At 46.5% G+C, this 21,560-nt stretch overlaps 2 protein-coding genes across 3 annotated transcripts in view; one reads left to right on the top strand and one right to left on the bottom strand.

Annotated features, from left to right (window-relative positions):
* CEP15 (centrosomal protein 15) overlaps positions 1 to 18,723 on the top strand; it is a 20,637-nt gene extending 1,914 nt beyond the window's left edge. The window contains exons 3-5 of the mRNA XM_005488384.4: positions 98 to 221; positions 4,869 to 4,943; positions 7,441 to 18,723. Coding sequence (XP_005488441.3) covers positions 98 to 221; positions 4,869 to 4,943; positions 7,441 to 7,584 — 343 coding nt within the window. The 3' untranslated portion in view covers positions 7,585 to 18,723. The remainder of the gene's footprint in view (positions 1 to 97; positions 222 to 4,868; positions 4,944 to 7,440) is intronic.
* Positions 8,115 to 21,560, bottom strand: FEZF2 (FEZ family zinc finger 2). 2 transcript variants are annotated; one of them, XM_074550479.1, is made up of 5 exons: positions 21,154 to 21,560; positions 19,953 to 20,794; positions 19,726 to 19,860; positions 19,502 to 19,634; positions 8,115 to 19,075 (listed from the first exon to the last, which is right to left on the bottom strand). In XM_074550479.1, the coding sequence occupies exons 2-5, from the start codon at positions 20,736 to 20,738 to the stop codon at positions 18,819 to 18,821; spliced, it is 1,311 nt and encodes a 436-aa protein (XP_074406580.1). In that variant the 5' UTR covers positions 20,739 to 20,794; positions 21,154 to 21,560; the 3' UTR covers positions 8,115 to 18,818. The 2 variants fall into 2 exon arrangements, with proteins under 2 accessions (XP_074406580.1, XP_074406582.1); XM_074550481.1 differs by lacking the exon at positions 21,154 to 21,560 and adding an exon at positions 20,888 to 20,912.

Genomic DNA, 21,560 nt, shown 5'->3' with positions numbered 1-21,560 from the left:
CCCCATAGTTTGGAGAAAACTGGGTAAGGTAAAAAGGTTATTTTCTAGCTCCTGAGCAAAATGTTCTACCCACTTAGCAAAATGTTTTCCTTTGTAGACTGTCTCAGAGATCAGAGCTGCTACAGCAGATGGAGACTTATCTAAGAGACAAAAAGACTAAAAAGACATGGCAAACTCAAGCAGCTGATGCAGCTCATAAAAGGAATGCAGCACTTTTAAATGTAAGTTTCTGCAACTACCAGGAACCGTATCAAAATGTCACAGTTATGTAGCTTAGATAATTAAAAAAAAAAAAAGAGAGAGAGAAGTGTGTGCTCTATAGTTGTCATTTGAATTCTCTTCTATATGGTTCCCTCTTCTGGAACTTGACCAAAAAGTATTAAATGACAAGTCCTTATTATCTGATGGCATCACTACCTATTTCCCGTGCCCTTCTTACAAAAGCCTCGTGGTGGCAGCTGCTACTATGTATTTTTATTTTTTTAAGCACATGTAGTGATGTAACACATGCTAGTACATGTCTGCCTGAGACAACTTAGGGTCTGTCAGGACTCACAGCCCCTCTGCACTGCAGGGATGTTTGGAAATGGGCTGACCAGGCTGCAGTGCTTTGGGCCAGGGGTAGGAACTGTTCTCCTGCTGTGGTTAAGTTGTGGAAGAGGTTCTCAGTTTAATATTTTTCTCTAAAGAGGTGTAGAGTGACTTCAAGCATTCTGCTTGCAAGTGTGTAAAAGCAGACTTCATAGGGGTGACACTAATAATGTTCATACCTGTTGTAATATTCAGGTAAAATTTGTTTCCTAGGTAATTAAAAAGGTCTAAGTTTGACTGAAATACTGGAAGGCTTCTCTGGAACCCCTAGCTCAGGCATCTGAGTTTGAAGAGATGCACTTGACCACTGACATGATGCATTTGAAAAATATGTGTTGTTTTTCCAGGAGGCAGCAGAAAACTGAACCTCCTGTGCCTTTTCTTTAAGCTCCTACCTATTAAGGGTCTATAGTGCATGTGTTGTGTTTATTGAAAAAGTAAGTTTTTTTTTTTTTTACTCTAGAAAATGACAAGATTAATTTGTGTCACAAGAATTTCTTTGGGTTTTTTTTTCATGCAGAGCCTGGTTCAGATTTAAAATGTTCGCATTTTGGGTGGGTATAATTCTATTGCACTAGAGTGTGTATTTAAAAGAGATGATCATTTAGAGATGGGAAGACAAGAAGAACAGTTAGGCAGGAATGCTTTCCTAGCTATTCTGTGACAAAGAAGATTTTTCAGCTTGGGCTAGTGAGCTGGTACACTCTGGACAGGGACAATCAAGCCCCCCTTTATTTGGTATACCAAGTGTAGGTGCATCAGAGAGAGGCTGAGGATAAATGGATGGTTTGGTTATTTTTTCCCTGGCTCCTGCTCTGTTCATTTAGTAATTTCAGCCATTATGATTCCTATTTTCCATAGGCATTTTAGGTCAGTTTTTTACTTTGTAAATATAGGATTTTATAAATTATTTGTGTTTCTGAATGCATTCTCAGTTTACATATACAGACAAGCACAATAAATGCAGAATATATTTCTCCATCCTGAAAGCTATATTGTAGTGGAAATGGGAACAATAGCTCAGACATATACAGAGTGTAAATATTTCTGCAGTTAAACAGATATTTGCTATCTTCTGTCACATCCTCAAAATTGTTCCTTTCAAGTGTCAAAAATGTTGGTGTTTGTACAGAAAAAAAGCAAAAACATATGTATCAAAACAAATTCTGTTGCAGGATAAAATAGCATAAATCAATTTAAATCTATTAATTTTATCCTAGTTTTAACAAGCATGCACTCCTGCAGATGCTTTTTGATAACAGAAGAAAACAGGAAAAAAAAAATCTATGCAGCATAATATATGAGAAGCTTGAAAACAAGACTGATTAATGTGCCAGATTCAGAATATTGTTCCTGATACCAGGCACTGTACATTTCACAGTTACCATGTGGAGAGTTGTTGATTTGGCCTACTCAAAAATACATGGACATGACGAAGTGTTATTTTTTTATTTGCATTTCTGGTTTTCTGCGTGTAAGCAAAATCAGTTGTTTTCAGTAATAGATCATAGCAAAAGCCATTTTTCTTTCTCTGTGCTAGTTGGAATTTATGCACAGGAAAGATTTCAAAATTAATTTAAATTCTAATCAGTAGGAAGCAAGGAACTAACCTTTTTTTTTTAATTGAAATTTTGACATTATAAGCATTTGTTCAGCATTTTAGCATAATTATCAGAGTATTTTCCTCAATGTCTTTAGAGGGAGACTGCAGATTAGGGAAATCTGTATCATTTGGTGCTTATATAATGTTGTCGTAATAAAAGCAGAAATTAGACTAGTATTTGTAATCTAATTTATGACATTTGTTTCTCAGTGATATTTCTTGTGTTTAGAAATATGTATTACTGTGCAACAGCTTGTAACATGAAATAGAAAAGAAAGAGTATGCTATATAGTAATTAGTACTGGAAAGGTAATTTAGAGCAAATTTGCTTTCCTTCCCAGGCATGCAATTCCAGAATTATTTAAGTGTGATTGTGCCAGACTGATATCAATATAAGTGACAGCTGAATTTGGTCCCCTAAAAGCAATGTATGTGTCATGCATTCCATTTTACCTCTGGGGAAAGGTCTTGAATTGTTTTTGTTCCAGTCCTTGTGGTTTTAGGGGAAGCACTGTAAGATGCTCTCTTTTTTTCAGTACAGTGACATATTAGATTAGCTGGGTTTTTTCCAAAGAAGTTTATACTGCTGATGTATTTATTTTTATATTGATGACAGGGATTTATTTTTCCTATAAAGCTTACCAGTTGTGTAGACACACAAGAAGTGCCATCTAATCTTTCAGTAGTTCCAGTTATTTTCTAAAGCATACTACACCTTCCAGCAAAAATTTCTTTCACTGTCTGTCATTAAATCAGTATTCTGAATGACAATAGACTGCACAACACAAACTGGAGTGAGCAATGAAAAGACACATCCAATATCTAGGCTATGCCAAAGTGACCTTCTCTACTAAACATATATGCACAACTGCTGTCTCCTTCCTTGCCTGAAAGACTTTCATTTCCTATCACCATAAACATTCCAGTTCCTTGGCTGAGTCTATAAAGAAATAATGATTGATACTCTTCTTCCTCCCTGTTAAAATTCCTACAGTAATTAGGAAGAAGGAATCAGAAAGGAGGAAAATGCAGTGGAAGAATATGAGGTGAACATTACTGAATGATCCTTTTTCAGTCTGGTTTGTTATGGGATAACTTCTCCAGACATGGCCTGAGCCATTCTGACATGAGCTTCATTTGGTGCTGTTTGTGTGTGTGTGTTCTAAGTATGTGCAACAGAGAAATTCTTTGCTTAAGTCACTTAAATCTGTGTTGGCCTCTGTTATTTTGACATCAGGATTTCAAATGGCCTATGTCCTTTTTCCTGTTCCCTCTATATGTTTATTCCATTAGTCTTTTCTTACCTGAGAAGGGGCAGCCATTTGCTGCTGCTGAGAATTTGGATAAATCTGAGAATTAGTTTACTCTTTCTCAGACATCACAGTGGTATGGATTTTGCTGTAGAAAAGGGAGGAACAATTTTACTTGGATTAGGTTTGCTATTATATACAAGAGAATATTGTAAAAGGAATTAAATAAAATAAGATGAGCACTAAATTGAACAATCTGACTGTGTGTGTCACTAAGTTAAACTTGAGCAGGGCTGGGTTTTTGCTTTTATTAATCATACTCTACTGAACTAAACTTGAGTTGGGCACTGTTTACTTATTGATGTGTTCACACTGGCTATTATTCAATACGAGTAATCATGTTTGGTCTCTCTTGTGGATATGCTCCTCCAGAATCTCACTCTTCTTTTCAGCAGCAGTGGTGGTGAATATTTGGGAAGTCCCTTTGGGGAATTTCCTCTCTCATTTAGTTTTTCTGTTGTACTCTTCACACCCGCTCTCTGCTCCCAACTCTGCCATCTGCTATACTTTCTTTCCCCCTCCACTCTGTTCAGCTTTGGCTTCTTCACACCCCACTCCCACGTCCCTTTCTGTCTCTCTTCATCTGCCCACCACTCAATCTCTTCAATGTTTGGGTATGGAACTAAGCCCACAAGAACAGGTCAGAACTTTAAAGGGGGAGGGTGGTTAGTTTGGGAGCATGCTTTGATTTGTTTGTTGCTGTTGATTTTTTTGGTTGCTTCTTTTTTATAAGATTTATTTGGGCCTGTGTGAATCCAGCACACATCCACTGGACAAGCAGAAACCCAAATACTGATTTTTTTTTTTGGTAAGAAAACTATGTGAGGTGCATTGTCATCCAAGCTTGTCTGGTGAACAGCTTGCTGCAGCTCTACATTTATGTGCACATGTTATGCATGCATATTAGCAAGTCATCTTTGTCTTGAGAAGTAAAGATCTTGCACATAATTTGCCTAGTTACTTTACAGTTACAGTAGCTAGAATACATACTTCAGTCTTATGCAGCACAGAGAAATGTTGTCTTCCCCTCTATTTCCTTAAGTTTTATATAACAGAATTTAACTAATTTACCCTGGTGTCCAGAGAGAATAGCAATGTTTGCAGCAAAAGTCTTACTTGGTTGTGAAATGTACTCTTGTGTGAAAAAGGTGCAGCAAACACATGTAGCAGCTGTAGGGCGTTAGTCTAAGTAGTACAAGTTGTATTTCAGAGTGACTAAACAAATATTTGAACTTCACTGTTAATTTTTGAATGCTGTTTAGCTGTAATGTGTTTATTTAGTTAATTTAATTGTCTTTATGTGTGTGTTTTTCTTTTAAAATTCCCAGTGCTTGTTTTTAAAATGTACTTTTCTTGTGTTTTAGGATATAGAAGCAGCAGAAAAAAGGCTGCAAGAAAGAACATATTTACTTCCACATCCTGATACTGTTAAGTTAGAAGTAAGTCCTAGAACTCTGTCTTTTCATTTGTTTCCATTTGCTGTTTACCAAATATTTTGCTTTTTTTTCCCCTGAAGCGTGTTCTTAAAGTGAAAATAATTGATTTTAAAATCCAGTGACTGGTATAGCCAAAGGCCTGTGTACTGTTGTAGCAAGCTGAACCTAAATTCTGGGACAAGGTCCCTAGATTCTGGAGCATTCTGGTGGAAATATATAGCAGCTTTCAGGTCTATACAAGCTTCTATTCAAAAATGAACTCAAATATAAAAAATCAATACTGTGAATGTTAGAAGATTACTGTGTGTACTATGTCAGAGCTATTTAGTTTGTTTTATATGGTCATCCCATTCTCAGTTTACCACAGATTGTCATCTTTACATTTCAGGGCCAGCAGTTTCTATCAGCATGAACAGAGAAAATTTCCTATCGATTATTTTAGAGCTGTATGGAAGCTTATGAAAAGTACTGCTGCAGGAACACTCAGTTCTTTTTTTTTTTCTTCTCAACCTGCAGTCCCTAAAGCATTACTTCAGATAAAAATTGGAGCAGATTCCCATCTGTTTCTTGCCCCAGTGGTTGGTGTTTGTGCTGTGGGGTGCCTTGGTTCCCAGAGGCGCAGGAGCAGAGTGTCCCGTGCTGGTTTGGGGGCCGGGGCTCTGTCAGAGCAGGGCTCAGGGCCAGGTTCCAGCACTGTCAGCTCTCAAGAGAGGTGGATTGTACCTCAGCTTCACACCTGCTGGGCAAGTGTTGGCATGCTTAGGCTATTACTTAAAGGAGAGGCATCACTTCTTGTTCAAAGTTTTCATCTGTCATTGCATTTTGTAAATAGCCTGCTGTGGCTGTGACAGGGTGCACACTGGCTATGCCCCTTCCGTGGCTTTTTTATTATTTTTAGACATTTTTAGGCAAAAGGGTGCATCCTTTCCTGAATACTTGTACGTTTTGAATGATGCTAAGGTAGATGCCAACCTACTAATATTAAACATTGAACCTATCTTGGCTGTGTTCAGAAGTAGTTTTAGACTCTTCAGTGACTTTGGAGGCTCCCCTGAGGTGTTTGGGTCAGTTGGTCCATGGTGGGTGTGAGGCTGCTCCTCCACTGAAGTCAGCACACACTGGAGGCTGCGGAGCGACTGCTCGTGGCTGCAGAATGCCTGCACTCTGCAGCAGTGGTGAAATTTTGGAGAGAGCAGAGTTACTATTTGAAGGAGAAGATCCTATTTCAGCTTTTTTTTTTTTTTTTATGCTTCTAGAGAAGAGTGCTATAAATAGTGGGAAAAGAAAACTTTCTTTCATGGTACAAAATTCTTGCGCGTGCTTTGTTCCAAAACACTTCTGAGCATATTTCACTCAGCCATGTATGTGTCTGTATTAATATACTCTGAAAGTTATGGCTATAATGGATCCCCAGCTTGCTGAGTCGGAGTAGTTTTGTGTGACAGCACATATGCTTGTCAAAAAAGATTCTTTGAGTAAATCTGTTGAGGAAAATATTTTTGTAAACCTGCAAGAGCCATAGTTATATCTGAGTTACATGTAAGGATCAAAATGATTAGCCAGGAATCCAATACTGTGCAGGGGGATCTTCAGTTTTATGCTGCACTTCTCCTTCATTATAAGTCAAGAAAAAAAGGCTCACTACATATGTATTATAACTGTTTTATACTGCAAAATTGCATTTTTCTGAATGGACATCAATGGCAATAAATACATATGTGGATGGGTTAAAGGGCTATCTTAGCACAGTTCTTAGAGCACGTTATTTTGTGGGGAAAAAAATTATACCTGGCACTTAAAATATTCCTGAAAATCCTACCAACACAAAAATGATGAATGAGTAATAACACAGATAAATAATATGTTACATTTACTACTCAGAGGCACAGTGTAAAGCAAGAGGAAAGGTTAGATGATCCACAGTGATTCTCCTAGACCACTCGCTAAATATGCACCACCTTTTTTGTTATTATTTTAATTTGTGATCCAAATATTGGATATGATTACTCCCATCAGTGACTTATCAAGTCTAAAATTTTACTCAAATATTTTGAATTATAGTTCTGTATAGTATTGTAAACTTTTCTAGAATGATCAATTTACATTGGTAAAGGGGCAGCCTTCATTTCTAACTTTTTTTCCTCTGCAAAATGAAATTCCAGTAACATACCTACTTAAATATAAAAACTGCTTTTGGAAAAGTATATAATCATGGAAAATAGTTTATTAAAGGTACTCTAAGGTCTAAACTGATGTGTTGCTTACCACAAGAGGGCATATTCAGTCACTTCACAGTTTGTCCTGCAGAATGAAATATTTCCAAGCTGATATTTTATATCATACAAGAGATTAAAAATTTCATATGTTAAGTGCGTTGTTCTTTTCTGAATTGCTTTACTCTTAAAGTAAGATTTAATAATGCATTGCATTTCTATATTGTTTTAAAGTGGCTGACACAGATTTTGAAATTAAGTTTATTTTTTTCTTATATCTTTCTCAGACTCTCTATTGGGCATCAATAAAAGAATCTCTCCCCAAATGGGAAGAGTTTCTTTTAGGAAGAGCAGAAGTTCCTATTGACTTTAAGAAAATGAAAGCTACAAAGCAGAGCATAAACTACTCTGAAGAAGATTCACAAAAATAAACATTTTAGTTTCATTTTGTTTTGTAATTTATCACTTAAGCAGATAAGATCATCCAGATATCAACAGAATATCATGCCATTAAACTGAAATGTAAATAATTTAAATTAAAATGAATTACACAGGATTATTTAATTCCATTGTTGCATTGTGTACGATTCCTTATTTTTATTCTGTACTAGAGAAGCAATCCTCAAATGGGCTTTTAGTATCAAGAATGAGAAACATTTGTGTATAGATTTCCACCAAGGCAATTGGGTTTTCAGTGTGAGAAGGGTTTTATGTTATTTTTAATTCTCTGCTTCTACATATAAGTGCGATAAGTAAAGACAGATTCTTGCATTATCTTTCTTCACTTCAGTCATCTGTGCTGCATGCATTCTGCGTGGATGAGTCAGAAAGGAAGAATTTACTGTTAGCAAAAAGGCAGACTGTGCATCAGAGTTTAGCAGTTCTGCAGGAACCTGTGCAGGAAGAAACTTGAAGAATTTCTGCATCTGGTTTTTCCCTGGTTTTTTTGTCATTGCCGCTTTCATCACTCATACCCCTCACTCCAGGCAGCTTTTCCCAACCTCCTTCTGCCTGCATTGTATTTGTTGTCTAACGGGTGGGCAAACGAATCTCTAGGGCTTTGTGCTACCTCTAGGCTGCTCTTAATTCTGTTTTTTTTCTGCTGATAAATCTACAAGTGAGAACTTCTGAGGTACAGGAAGTTTGAAGAAGCAAACTGAAAGGTCACTGGCAGTGGGAAGTTTGAAGAAGCAAACTGAAAGGTCCCTGGCAGGGGCTTTCCACGAGTCTGGAAAGCTTTTCAATGACCGAAAATGAAAATATTACATCTGCAACTTCTAGAAGTTGACTTTGATATCTCGTAGAATTTGAAGGTGTAATATTTTCATTTTCAGTTATTGTGAAAAATTCACTGGTACACAACTTTTAGAAATGTCAGTTTCAGTGGAAGATCCTTTCTGGTGTGTGACATGGCCTGCAAAAAAATTTCTTTCCTAAGCAAAAGAAGCTGATAAAATATTAATTTCTTTTATTGTTAAGAACCTGGACAGATTAACAGTCAATATACTGTTAAAATTTAATCTCTTGCAACAACGTCATTCCACCCCCAACCTGGAAGTAGTAGGGAAAAAAAAGTACCTCTGCCAGTGTGTGAGGATATGAAAATGTAATTGCAAATATTACTAGTCTGCTAGTTATCTGAGCTATGCATCTTCATACTACATAGAGAGAGACTCCACCGTTCAAAAAACATTATATTCCTATGCAACATGAAGAATCACTGACACAATAAAATCAAAACTTTAGGTGCAATATTAAATTGTGTATTTTCCACAGGAATATTAGGAGTTCATTTTAAACTTTTTCTATTGAAGTGTCCATTAAACTGATAACTTTTTACAGAAACTGCCATCTTAGAATTATCCTGTTGAGTGGGTGTTGGTGTTTGTAACAATAACGTTGTTTTCATAATATGTGATGGCAGATTAGCGCGCTTCTCTGCAGTGTTGTTAACAGTTGTAATTAAGGAATAAACAGTAAAGGGTGTCAGTCCGATGACAATTTCATCTATAGTGTCACAATACAAAATGTCACAAAATATTAGAACTGTTATATAACTACAAAAATATCAAATTAGGCTTTCATCTTACAAGCTGAGAGCTTAAAAAAAACTTGGCATAGAGACCATTGCAATTTTATACCTACTCAGTGTTCTGTCACAAAGACAACTTGGTAATATTTTCTTCTGTAAACTCACAATGTGATTCTCAGTCTGATTTAGTGGGAATGTGTATGGATCTTACAGTTGTATAGCTCACGTTTAAAAAGCAAATAATTGGAACCATTTGAGCACACAAGAATGGAAAACCTATTCTAGATGATACTCAGAATGAAGGGATGGATGAGCAGTTACTAACAATGGGACTCATCCTGTTCTTTGCATCCAAAGGGAAATCACTTCAACAAAAATCTGGGCCCCTAAATACTTTATACATGGAATAATCCGAATCTTTATCTCTTCTGACTCTGCCTAACCACTGGGACACGATGCAGATTCTCACTCTCCTTGCCCTGGTGCTTTCCCCTGGAAGGAGATCTGGCCATGTGGACCTGGAGTGCATGGCAGCTCCATGGGTGAGAGTTTGGCAATGTGCATGAAAGGCACCTGCAAGCAGGGTTAGAGAGCTTACCCTGCTGCACTTAGGTGCTCACATAGCATGCCTGAGAGTAAAATGAAATTATCTTCAGGGAAGGAATTTAATTTTATTTCCTGCAGCATAGCTTTAGAAGCAATAGGGCAACTAGTTCAAGGAAAACTATGTAGGAACATGTCCAGGAAAATAACAACTGGATGAAAAGAACCATTTAAAGCAGGAATATGTGTAGGTGACTGTTCTCAGAGACAAGGGCCTTCATGTTGGCCTGTGGTTTGAAACAAATAAATGGAATTGCCTATGACTGTGAAATAGCACAGTAATAGGGGCAGGGACAAGTGTCTGCTGAGTTGGGCCATGCAGTGGCAAGGAACCATAATTATATGGGATCTCCTGTTCTACTTACATTTGTTGAGTTTAATTTGCCATGGCTGGGCTAGCTTGATACTTGCCTTTTTATAGATACAGATTTGAGAAAGCAAATATAAAATTTTGGTGTGCTTTAAAAAAATTTAAGAATCTCCCTAAGTGATTTGTACTGATATACCTATGAGATCTTGAATGGGTATTCTTCACCAGATCAAGGCAGTCACTTCAAACATATTGATTCTATGTAGTTATACTGTATCTTATCCCAAGCATTTCTATATATAAAAGAAAATATAAAATATAGGAATTACATCATATATATCTATTGTAATTTCCTACTCATTGTGAGTAAATTTTTTCTCAAAATAAAAACAAACTCACCACGTCCACCCAAAAGAACAAAAAAACCAAAGGCAAACAAAAAAAAAGCCAAAAAAAAGAAAACAAAAACACACCCCCCCCACCAAAAAACTTCTTATTCTATAGTCTTGACTTGCTTCTTGCCCTTTTGTGTTCCAATATATGTATACATAAGGTGCAGCGGTCCTCAGGGCCTGTTGCTTTTCTGTTAGGTGGGGAACAGCAACTGAGTAAAGAGCAGTGAGAAAAGGTCGTCTTGTTTGTAAGTTAATATTGTAGTATCTTGCAAGAAGAAATAATTAATCATACTTTTCTAGTTTAATGCACAGATGAGTAACCCCAATACTAATCCAGGAGCACAGCCTGTTTACCCATCTTGTCACCTCTACCATCACATTCTCAATCTTTTTACTTTCTCAGTTATTCTGGCTGTGGGGGCAGGAGCAGAAGGCAAGGCATGTTACTTTTTCCTAACATAAGAAATTTCTTACTCTGCAGAATCTTCCACAAGCCTATTAATTTAATTTGAGAGTATATTGAAATAATAAGTTGGTTTACATGCATATCTGACACTATGGTATCCTCTTGATTGTATTTATTCAGGATCATGTTTTCATAGAAGTTGGGAGCTAATTTTTAGGCTGAGCTTATAGTTCTTAATTTCTGTCTTTTTCATTCACATAGACCAGGCTGGGGATGTAGTTGCTCAGTTTGAGCTTGTTGGTACTGAAAAATAAGAAAACCAAATTTAAAAGGGAATGTACTTTTAGAGGTTATATCTGAAAGAAAACATTATTTACTCCATAATGGTAATTTTCATAATATTTTAATACTTGTGTTCAGATACAACTTGACCTTAAATATCACCTCAAATGCAAGCTGTTTTAACATATTTGTAATGCTAAGGTCTTCATTACTGTGATATTCTGTTTGCTCAAGGATTATAATCCATGGATATACTGTGTTATAGTTGAAATAAAGCTTTGATCAGTGTTGCATTCCATGTATGAGTTGGATGTAAATTGGTGCCTGCTGCAGCCAAGTGTGAACAATGAGTAGATAAATAACTTTGCTTAGGTATGGTGTTTGCTTTCCTCTGACTCTGATATGCAATATTAATCTGCTGAATGAAGATTAAAATCTCAGAAGTTTACTGATGAAAAATCCAAATGTAATGAATCCCAGATCGATTATTTTCACTCTTCCTATTGTTTCATAATGTGTAAACTAAATTACTTCAGATATACGATTACTAGGAAGATGTAGATACAGATACTTAAACCCTTGCTAAGGAAACAGGTGGGGGAAAATGGTTCTTCAGTACATCCTCCTGCTGTGTGAAACTCTTTGTCTTTGCTATAAATAGGGTGATTTAATTTGGGAATTTGCTACTCCTTTTAAACACAGTTAAAACAGCTCTTGAAAATGCGCTAAGCTGTACCCGCTGTGTTTGTAGCCTTCCAGTTGTAGCTTTTACATTTGGCTTACTTTGAATACGTGTGTTTTTAACGCATACGGGTAGAAAGTATGCTCGCTTCTTCCCATAAGTTTTATCGCTGTGATGATAATCTTAAAAATAAATGTGTGGTGTTCTTTCCCCTCACTCTCAGTCGTATCACCTACCAGAAAACCCTAATAAGCAACAAAATAGTGTGAGACAGTATTTACATCACACTTTTGAAACAGATTCAAGCAGAACCAGCTGCTGTAAGATTATTTTACAAACCTATTGTAAATTAATAAAAGGAAAAAATTGCCTTCCTTTAGGTAAATTGCAGTCTCCTTTACTAATTACCGTAGCTTGAAGCCGCAGTAAATAAGTACCTGCCTTACGGCGGTGAATGGGAAATGAGAAATGTAATTTTGGTAACCAGACTTGCCTTTCTTTACCCATTTAGTTCGTATGTGTTCCAATAGCTTCATTCAGGGAGCTCTGAGTGTTGCTCAATAAAAGCTTCCGGAGGATAATGCGTTCAAAGTGAAGCACATGCCGGCAGCTTTGTTCAGCGCCGCCGAACCTGCGCGCTGCGCTCCGCGGCCGCGCTCGCCCCGCGCCCCTCCGCGGCTGCGGGCTCTGCCCGAGGGGCAGCGCTGCTTCCAGCCGGGAAAACGCCGAGCCAAGCGGCTGCGGGGAACGGAGAAAGGAGGGGATAGCAAACCCCGAAGGAAGCAAAGCCCGTGTGCCGGTGTTTGCCCGGTGGGAAGGAGCTGGCTGTGCGCGGGGGAGGACAGGCGGTGCCGGGCGGGCCGAGCGGGGCGCGGGCACTGCGGGAGCGCTGCGCTGGGAGAGGGAGTGGGAGCGCATTGTGTGAGTGTCCTCCCTCACTCAGCGGCGCCCAGGCTCCCAGGAAAGCTCTGGCCAGCGGGTTTGATTCCTTGGAAACGCTGGTACTAATAATGTTAAGGGTAAAAAACGTATCCGTTAATCCCTAGGGAAAAGGCTTGTCTATGTGACCCAAAGTGTCGCGGTCCCCAGACAACTGGAATCTCTGTTTAGAGGATGCTTAAACTACTGCAGCTGCTTTGCTCTATTTCTCGGGCGTTTCTTTGTACTAAGTTTCCGGGTACACTTGTCTTTTTCCTCTATAATTAGCTTTCTTTTGCTGGATTCATTGATAGATACGATAATCCAGTGTTGGTAATATCTCAATTCATTAACATAATGAATCAGAAGGGAGAGGCTGATAATAAAGCTTCTATTTATGTGAAATGTCTTGGCAACTGGCAGCAGTGAGAAGGCAGTAGAAGGAGTATCAGACAGTTAACGGGACCTCGGCTGCAGGAGGTCTCAGGTGCTCTGTGCGCTTTAAGCGCCTGAGCCCTTCACACGACAGTCGTGTCCATTGCAGTGGCGCTCATGTGGGAAAATACCTGGCTCCCGTGGCCTCGGTCTCCCAGGTGGTTCAAAGAGCCATCCCCGTTGTGTTTGGGCCGGGACGGGGGTCCCACTGCTCGCCGCCGCTGCCGTGGCCACGTTTGTGGCACTGCCCGCGGGCTGGGGCGGCCCGCAAGGGGCCGGGGATGCTCTGAGAGGCTCGGCGAGGAGCCGGGAGAGAAAAGTGGGTCCAGAGAGGTCCCCACTCCTTGTCCCATCGGCTGGGAGTACTTCTGCCCTCGGATCAGATCTGTTTTAAAGTTTGTTATCAGCCTGCTTCTTCTGCCAACGTAGGAGACGGCAAAGATGCAAATATTTGTAGAAGTCAAGTTATGTGTTGTTTCGGGCTTATACACCCACAATTCTGGGAGCAGACTTTTTCTGCGATCTGTGTCTGACAGCATTTTGTCCCCATTTGAGACAAAAAAGGTGCAAAAAAGGTGTTTTGGTGACTAAACACGCTCTTACCGGAATCACTTTAAAGCAGAGTTTGAAATCACTGGTGACTTGAGGCACCCGCATTGAACAGCTGCTTGTGGTCCTGGGGAACACACCCGAGGCTCCCTGAGGGCTGAGTCACACGGCCCAGCTGCAGCTTCAACACCTTATGAGGAGAAGCAGCCCATGAAACAGAGAGCACAGAAGTCTAAATGTACCCTTTTCCTTTTTTTTTTTTTTTTTTTTTTTTTTAATTTTTAATTGAGGGCACGTGTTGCCCGTAATTCAATCAATTAAGCAATTGCAGTAAATCAATGAGATAAATACAAATAACACGAGGCTACGGCTTTGAGCTAGGCAGGGTTAGCAATAAGAGTAGGTTGGGGGTGGGGTTAAAAGCTGGGGCAGTGTCATTTGGAGAATCAGGGTGTCTGGTGGAAAACAGCTAGTAAGGGAATTTCCCCCTCACGTGTCTTCTCTGCGGTGCTATGGTGACAGTGACGGTGTCGGTCAGCACAGCGCCGTACCTGTGACAGGGCTGCTGAGAAGGTGGGGAGGTGGGAGGGTGACTGGTTAGGGCAACGCTGGCCGTGGTGTGGGGTCTGAGTGCAGGAACCCTCAGGAGAGGATGGCCATGGGGTGACTGGCCGGCCGTGGGGTGACCGCGGTAACCGCTCCAGGATGGCAGCCCAAGAGATGGGTGTCTTTCCCTGCTGGTGGCCCCCTGTGCCTGCCCAGCCACACCCGCCCCATCTGCATGAGGTTCTCAATGGGTCTAAGGTAGCCGGGCAGGGAGCCTGTCGCCCTCGCTGTGGCCGCTGTCGGTCCCGGCTGGAGGGAAAGCCGTGCCGGCTTTTCCCTCGGGTGCCGGGCACTGCCCCTGGAGCCTCAGTCTCTCCAGAACTCGGCTGTGGATGGTGATGCAGCCCCGGCTGTCTGGGGGTACCCAGGGTATAAATTTGAAGGAGTTAGAGGGGACTTGAGGAGGTGTTGGGGGAGTGAGCAGGAGCCACACCATGAGGGCTGGGGAAGGAGCACAAGGGCTGGCAGCAGGAACCTAAAAGAACACAAGTGCCTTGATCGCAGCCTAGGAGGGTGAGGCCCGTGAAACCCGTCCCTGGAGGGGACCCTCGTGGATGGCACGCAGGAGTGGATGGCTGCCGTCGAGGCCGGGTAGGCTTACTTAAAAATCATGCAAATACTTCCGTAAAAGGGCTTAAAGAGGCAGAAGGACAAGTCATACGGGCACCTGGGCGTCCTGGGGGACACGGCGGTTTGGGAAAGGCATGTGTCAATTTAGCCCTGGTGTTGACTTAAGCGAAAGTGCTAAGCCATTCCTAAACCTAAGTCAATACAGACTTAAGCCAAAATTGTTATTAACGAGCTCTAATCTGATTTAAGAGCCTCCGAGCGAGCCGTGTCTACACGCCGCGCGTTGCCTTGCGCTGCGCTCCGCGGTGCCCGGTCCGGGGGGGCGCGGCGGGAGGGGTCGGGTTAAAGTAGCCCAGGGAGGAAGGAGGAAAGCGTGTTTCGGGGAGAGCCGGGCCGCCGTGATTCGGGCTGGCCGCTGATCTCCCTCCGCGGGATAACTTCTTAAAACTGCCCCCAGCTCGGCTGCTCGGGGGCGGTTCGGGCTCGGGTCTGTGCGAGCGCCTCCGGGCCGGGGCTGCCGGGCCCCGCTGCCGTGCCCGCCCGGGGTAGAGCCGAGCGCCAGCGGCTCCGCTCGCTCCGAGAGGGACATGCCAGTGCATTTCTTCCCCTGTCCCAATGGGGCAGTTGAGCCCTCCACTCCACCCCTCACTGGGGGCCTTTCTTTTCTTCCCCACCAGCTTTGAGCAGCGCTGTTTCAGATTGGCCTTTTTATGTTTGATATAAAGAATAGTTGTTGGCCAATTCCATCTTTTCATCGCTGCTCTCCAGGCCCGGGTCCAAGCGGCTTGTCAGATGCTCATTAACTCCCCCTTTGGCTCTTTCCAGTGTGTCTCCTAAGCTCATTGTGCCAAGAACTAGCGCTTCTTTCTCTTTACATGGCTCCCTTTCTCTGCTCCATCAGGGAGACAAATTACTTTCCAAAAGGGATCGCCAGGGATGGTTTAATGAGAATTTCTCCAGCGCTGGCCGTGGAAATCAATGTAGTTAACATTCGGTGCACTTAATTGGACTTTTCTCTTCTGCCTCCTTCAAAAAAACTCTGAAGCTATCCTGTTAATCTCTCATTTGTAATCAATTGTGTTGACTAAACAAAAGTCTAGGTCGTCCTTTCTTCCTGTCCCAGACAATCCTTTGTTGCCTCTAAATGCCTCATTCTTGAGTGCTCCTGGTCGTGTAGATGGGTCCGATTTTTGACAGTTCATTATTGCGCTTTTGTCCATTTAATCTCCCTCGCTGTGTTTTGCATGTGCATGCCTTAATGAGCTCCGTTGGCAATTAACATGTTTCTAGCAGCAAACTGGTTGCTCAGACGTTTGGAGAGCGGAGTGCAGGGAAAAGGGCAACGCAGCTGCCTGTAGGTTTGGTCGCTTCCCGGTGCCCGGCGCGGTGCCGGGACGCACCTGGGAGCCGCCCGGTGCCGGGGCAGCGCCGGGCCGGGCCGGCCGGGCCGAGGGGGAAGCACGGAGGCGCTGGCACGTCGCTCTCCGCTCAGAGGCACCTCTAACCCTCCCCCCGAGGCACCGGCACCGCTCAATCTGTTGTGCGCGCGGCTGCGGCGCCGGGAAAAGGGGTTTTTGTGCGGGTTTTGTGTTATTGAGGCTTGCTGGCAAGAGTGCCGAAGTGTGAGCAGTCGTGGACAGCAGAAACATCTTGTGAGGGAGAAGATAATTGGAGTCTCTGGCGTGTGTGTGTCTGACAGAGCCGCCCCTCCCCCGCGATCTGCGGCTTGTGTGTGCCGGGATCCGGGCGAGAGCCGGGGGGGGTCCGGGGCCGGCCGGTGGCGGGCGCGGTGCCGCGGCCCCTTCCCGGAGCGTCCGAGATCGGGGGGAAGCCGGAGCGACAGCGGCTCCGGGGAGGGCTGCCCATCCCAGGAGGGGCCCGGTGACCGAGCCCACCGGCGGCGGCGGGCACGGCGTTCGGGGCACCCCGAGATGCCCTCAGAGTGACGGGGATGCCGCCCTCCCCCCAGACGGCTCTGTCAACAACGCCGCTTTTTATAAAAATGCGATAAGAACGCACTTCCTTAATTCCCTCCCTGGGAGTGGGTTTCGCGCTGCTCTCGCCCATCAGGAGAGCTGAGGAAGCAGCCTGCGCGCTGTCTGTGGGGCCCGCAGCCGCGCCTGGCTCCCGCTCTCGGCTCCCGGCTGGCAGCCCAGACCTCTTCCCGGCGCCCGAGGTGCCGAGGGAGCGGCGCTTCCCCCGGACCTGGCAGCGGGAGCGGCTCCGTGGGCGCCCCCCGGGACGCACACGCCCCGCTCCCGAACTCCGGGCCCTCGTCCTGCCGAGGCCGCCCCGGCACGGTGTCCTCAGGGACAGGGGGTCCCTCCCGCTGTCCCCGGCCCGTGGGTTGTCCCGCCCCGTCTGTCGCGGCGGCGGCAGAGCCGGGCTCGGCTCCCTCCTGCCGTAGCCCCTTCCCTTGCGGGACCGCTTCCCCCTGACAGGATTTCCGGAGAGGTGGCTTAGCGGTGGCGGGGTTTGCATTTTTTTCCCCTTTTTTAAATTTTCCTTTTCACCTAAAACTCTCCCAATTTTTTTTAACAAATGCAGTTATGATCTTTCCCCGCTGCCAGGATCACTGCACATTCTTTTTCGCTCCTCAAACCGTCAAAACCCTATTTCAGACGCTAGAAAATGCAAACCCCGAGAAACTCTAAAATCGCCCCGTCTCTACAGCGGGAGCACGGAGCACGGAGCCCCGGCCCCAGCCCCCTCCTTGGAGAACATCGCAGCCTAATAATGAATCCAGAAACCCGGAGCGAGGGGTTGACTCCCGTTCCTGCGCTCGGCGGCGAGCTGTGCTCGTCCTCGCCTCCCTCTATTTAACCACTCAATTAAGCGGAGAAAGGTGAGCTCCCCATTACGCCGTCCCCAGGCATTTCGGTGCCTCTCTCGTTCCCCTCTTCATTGGCAAGCCCGGCCCGAGCAGCACGCACACGCCCGGCCTCCTCAATCTCCTTTCTCCGCTAGAATAATATTGTTCCTAACGACGTGGCCGGAATAGACACTTGCGTATTAAAAGTGAGGGAGGGGGGGAGATGAGAAGGGAATATTTAGTGTAATCCAAGTGCTTGATTATCCATATTCTGATCACAAAGAGTTTCTGAGGCCTGCTGGGAGTGATTAGATTAATGTAATGCGGTTTGAAGGGTCTGTGTTTTCTCTCTTAATTTGGGTCATTACTCGGAAAGCAAGCGTGAGATCATTTTATCTGCATGCAAGGAAAGATAGTCATTCAGGAGCGGTTTAAACACGCCGTAATGAACCGACCCCGAAAAGCGGCGCTGGGAAACTCCGAGCCGCCCTTCGCGCTGCCGCTCGGGGCCGCGCAGCCCCGCCGGGGGTCCTGCAAGGGCTCTGACCCCGTTCCGGGGGGCGGCAGCGGCCCTCTGAAGCCGCCCGGCTCCCTCCCGCCCTCCTTTTGCTCCTGTGGTGCCCGCGGCGCTCAGCGGGCCCTGGAGCGGCCGGGCCCGGCTCCGCCAGCCGCGCTCGCACGGGGGGACAGCGCCGAGCAGCCCGCTCGGGCCGGGGCCCAGGTGGGAAATGAGACACCTGCGAAGGGCCGGTTTATTGTCCCGTGATAGATATAGATATATTCCTCACTTATTCGAGCGTACATTTAAAATGGAGATTTACAGACATGTATAAAGAGCGCTGTCCTGGCGCCGGGCGGGGGGCGGCCAGCCCGGCCCGTCCTGGCCCGCTCCGGCGGCGCAACGCGCCGTTAAATAAGATTCCTCTTATATACAACTGCGGCTCGGGGTCGCTTGCTACCGGCGGCTGAGCTCGCTGGGAAAAAAGGACAGAGAAGCGAAGGCTGGTTTGGATAAATAGTGCTGGCCTGGGTGAGCAGGTCCGAGTGTGGCGGCGCGCCGGGCCCTTAGCTCTGCCCGCTGCGCCCAGGGTCCCGCGGCGGAGGAGCGCTGGAGACGCTGTCGTGCAACTTTCGGACGTGCTTCTTTAAATCAAAGTTTCTGCAAAATCCTTTCCCGCAAGTGACACACGTAAAGGGCTTCTTGTCATTGTGGGTGTGCATGTGGAAAGTCAAGTTATAGATCTGGTGGAAGGCTTTGTTGCAAATGGTGCACTTGTACTGCTTCTCTCCGCTGTGGGTCAGCTTGTGGTTCTTGTAGTTGCCTGCGAAAGAGGAAAAAGATGGAAAAGGGGGTTACCCGAGGGTGCCCGGGCCGCACGGTGCACAGGTAAGGGGGGCTTTAGGAAGTGTCTCCACCCGCACCCCCGTCCCACTTGTCAAACTCGGTCCTCGTCAGCGCGGAGCAGCGCGCAACTGGCACGGCACAAATGAGAGGCAGGGTCAGCCCGGTGACCCGCGGCAAACGGAGGGCTCTGGATTAGGACCAAGGCCCGGCACCTTTCATTTAAAAAGCATTTAGGGGGAACCGTCAGCACTGCCCGGCGATGCGGCCCAGCTTAGAGGGAAAGTAATTGGGAGCGGCGGCGGATCTGCCCGCGCCCCTCGCTTTCCCCAGCCGGGCAGGGCTCGCCGCGTTTAATCCCCGCTAATGATGGGCGAGGGGCCCGGCGCGTCCCGGCTCAGCTCACCTTTCTGGTGGAAGCCCTTGCCGCAGAACTCGCAGACGAAGGGCTTGTAGCCGGCGTGGATGCGGATGTGGGTGTTGAGCGTGGAGCTCCTGTTGAACGCCTTTCCGCACTGGTTGCACTTGTGGGGTTTCTCCTGCACCGGGGTGCGAGAGGCCCGTCAGTGGGGGCTGCGCGGAGAGCAGGGGCGGCCGCCGCCTCCCGCAACCCGGCCGCCCCCCACCTACCTGCGTGTGGATGATTTTGTGCCGGCACAGGGTGCTGGCCTGGCGGAAGCCCTTCCCGCAGACCTTGCAGACGAAAGGCCGGGCCCCCGTGTGCACCGGCATGTGGCGGGTGAGGTTGTAGTGCGCGTTGAACACCTGCGGGGAAGCGCCGGGAAGGCGAGGTCAGGCACGGCCCCGCCGCCGCCGCCGCCCCCGGTTCCCCCGCCCGATGCCGGCGCCCCCCTTACCTTGCCGCAGACCTCGCAGGTAAAGTTTTTGGGCTTGCCCTCCGCCGCCCCGCCGCCGCCGCCCCCCATCTTGGCGTGGCCCTTGGGGGGGCCGCCGCGCTCCGCCGCCGCCGCCTCCTTCATCACCTGGTCCAGGTGTCCCGGCAGCCGCTCCTTGTGGGCGAAGGGAGGCGGCGGCGGCAGCTTCTCGGCCGCCAGCCCCGCCAGCTTGGCGTTCTCCAGCAGGAAAAGCTTCTGGTGGGCCGAGAGCCCCCCCGGCGACGGGGCGCCCAGCAGGCCGGCCGGGAAGAGCTGTCCGTGCAGGAGGTCGGCCGGGTGGTACGCGGCGTCCAGGTAGTTGAAGTAGTAGAGGGAGCGGGGGGCGGCCGGAACGGCCCCTGCCTGGTGGATGACCTGCGGCTTGATGAGCCGGCCGCTGGGCTGGCCCAGGGCGAGCTCTGCCTTGCAGCACACGCCGCAGTTGGCTTTGCAGAGCCCCGCGCCGCCCCGCAGGCTGCTCTTCCACAGCTCCGAGTAGTTGAGAGTCTTGGAGGGCAGCTCGTAGCCCAGAGGCGGGATGGGGATCACGCAGGGCAGGGGCGAGCACAGGCTCAGCGGCTTCTTGCCTGGCTCCGGCCCCGGCCCGCCGTGCCGCTCCTCGAAGGCCGGCTTGGGCTCCGACGTCTTTGCCATGATCCGCTCGATGGAGAAGGCCAGGGTCTTGGAGGGGTTAGCGGTGGCGGCTCTGCCGTCGTGCCGGGGGCAGGAGGAAGGCATGACCGTCTCCAGCGACCCCGGGCTCGCCATGTCGCTCCGCCGTGCGGGAACTTGGTGTGAGCAGCGACTCGCTCCCGCGCTCGGCTCTGCATTCCAGAAAAGCCAGGAGACAAATCAATTTAATAAGCACCTTGTTCTCCCCCCACCCCACCCCCCACCGGCACCCCCTCCCTATTTACATTCAAATGAACATATTCAAGAACAATGGCACGTAGGGTACCAGATTACTGCTCATTAAGCGGAACACGCTAAAGTAACATGCAAGCTAGACCTTGTTAGTATTAAAAAAAGAAAAAAAAAAAAAAAAAAGGGAAAGAAAAAGAAAAACCTTCCCCAGTCCAATGCCACCCAGCCGAGCCCCAGCGATGGCCACGGTGCGGGAAATGCGGGAGCAGGGGCGGGGGGCACGGCGAGGGGCGGCGGGGCTCGCCTTGGGACCGCTTACCTTTGCCCAGCTCCGGCGAGACTCATCCAAGCAGCGCAGCGTGGCCACAGTCACATTTTGATAGCAAACATCTTCCTGAGCGTCAGATCACGGTCTCGAACATTTAAAGCTGACATCATATGAAGTCACTTTGAGCAGAATGACATGGGGATGCCACCATGGATCTTCCCCAAGCCGAGGCGCCGGGCTGGAGCGCGGTGGGTTGGGGCAGAGAGAGGAAGACGAGCCCCCCCTCTCCACGCACAATTTCCTTCCAGTTTAAGACGCACAAATCGCTCGTGTGCGAGCTGGGTTTTTCCTCTCTCTCTCCCTTCTTAAAAAGCAACTTGCAAAGCAGAGGAATCGTTTTGCATGTGGCAAATTAGAAGGCAAGTGCGATTCACAAGTTGGGTGGAAAAGAGTGCTCC

The sequence above is a fragment of the Zonotrichia albicollis genome, chromosome 12, assembly GCF_047830755.1.
Source record: "Zonotrichia albicollis isolate bZonAlb1 chromosome 12, bZonAlb1.hap1, whole genome shotgun sequence".
Taxonomy (NCBI): Eukaryota; Metazoa; Chordata; class Aves; order Passeriformes; family Passerellidae; genus Zonotrichia; species Zonotrichia albicollis.
Note: the sequence above shows the minus strand (reverse complement) of the source record. Positions and strands in the feature narration are given on the sequence as shown.

Bases quoted from the DNA above. Each gene is read 5' to 3' on its own strand.
- FEZF2 (XM_074550479.1), bottom strand. From the start codon at position 20,738: ATGGCGAGCCCGGGGTCGCTGGAGACGGTCATGCCTTCCTCCTGCCCC. The intron at 19,861-19,952 runs GTAAGGGGGGCG...GCTTCCCCGCAG, and splicing joins CCTGCGAGGTCTGCGGCAAG to GTGTTCAACGCGCACTACAA. The intron at 19,635-19,725 runs GTAGGTGGGGGG...ACCCCGGTGCAG, and splicing joins ACAAAATCATCCACACGCAG to GAGAAACCCCACAAGTGCAA.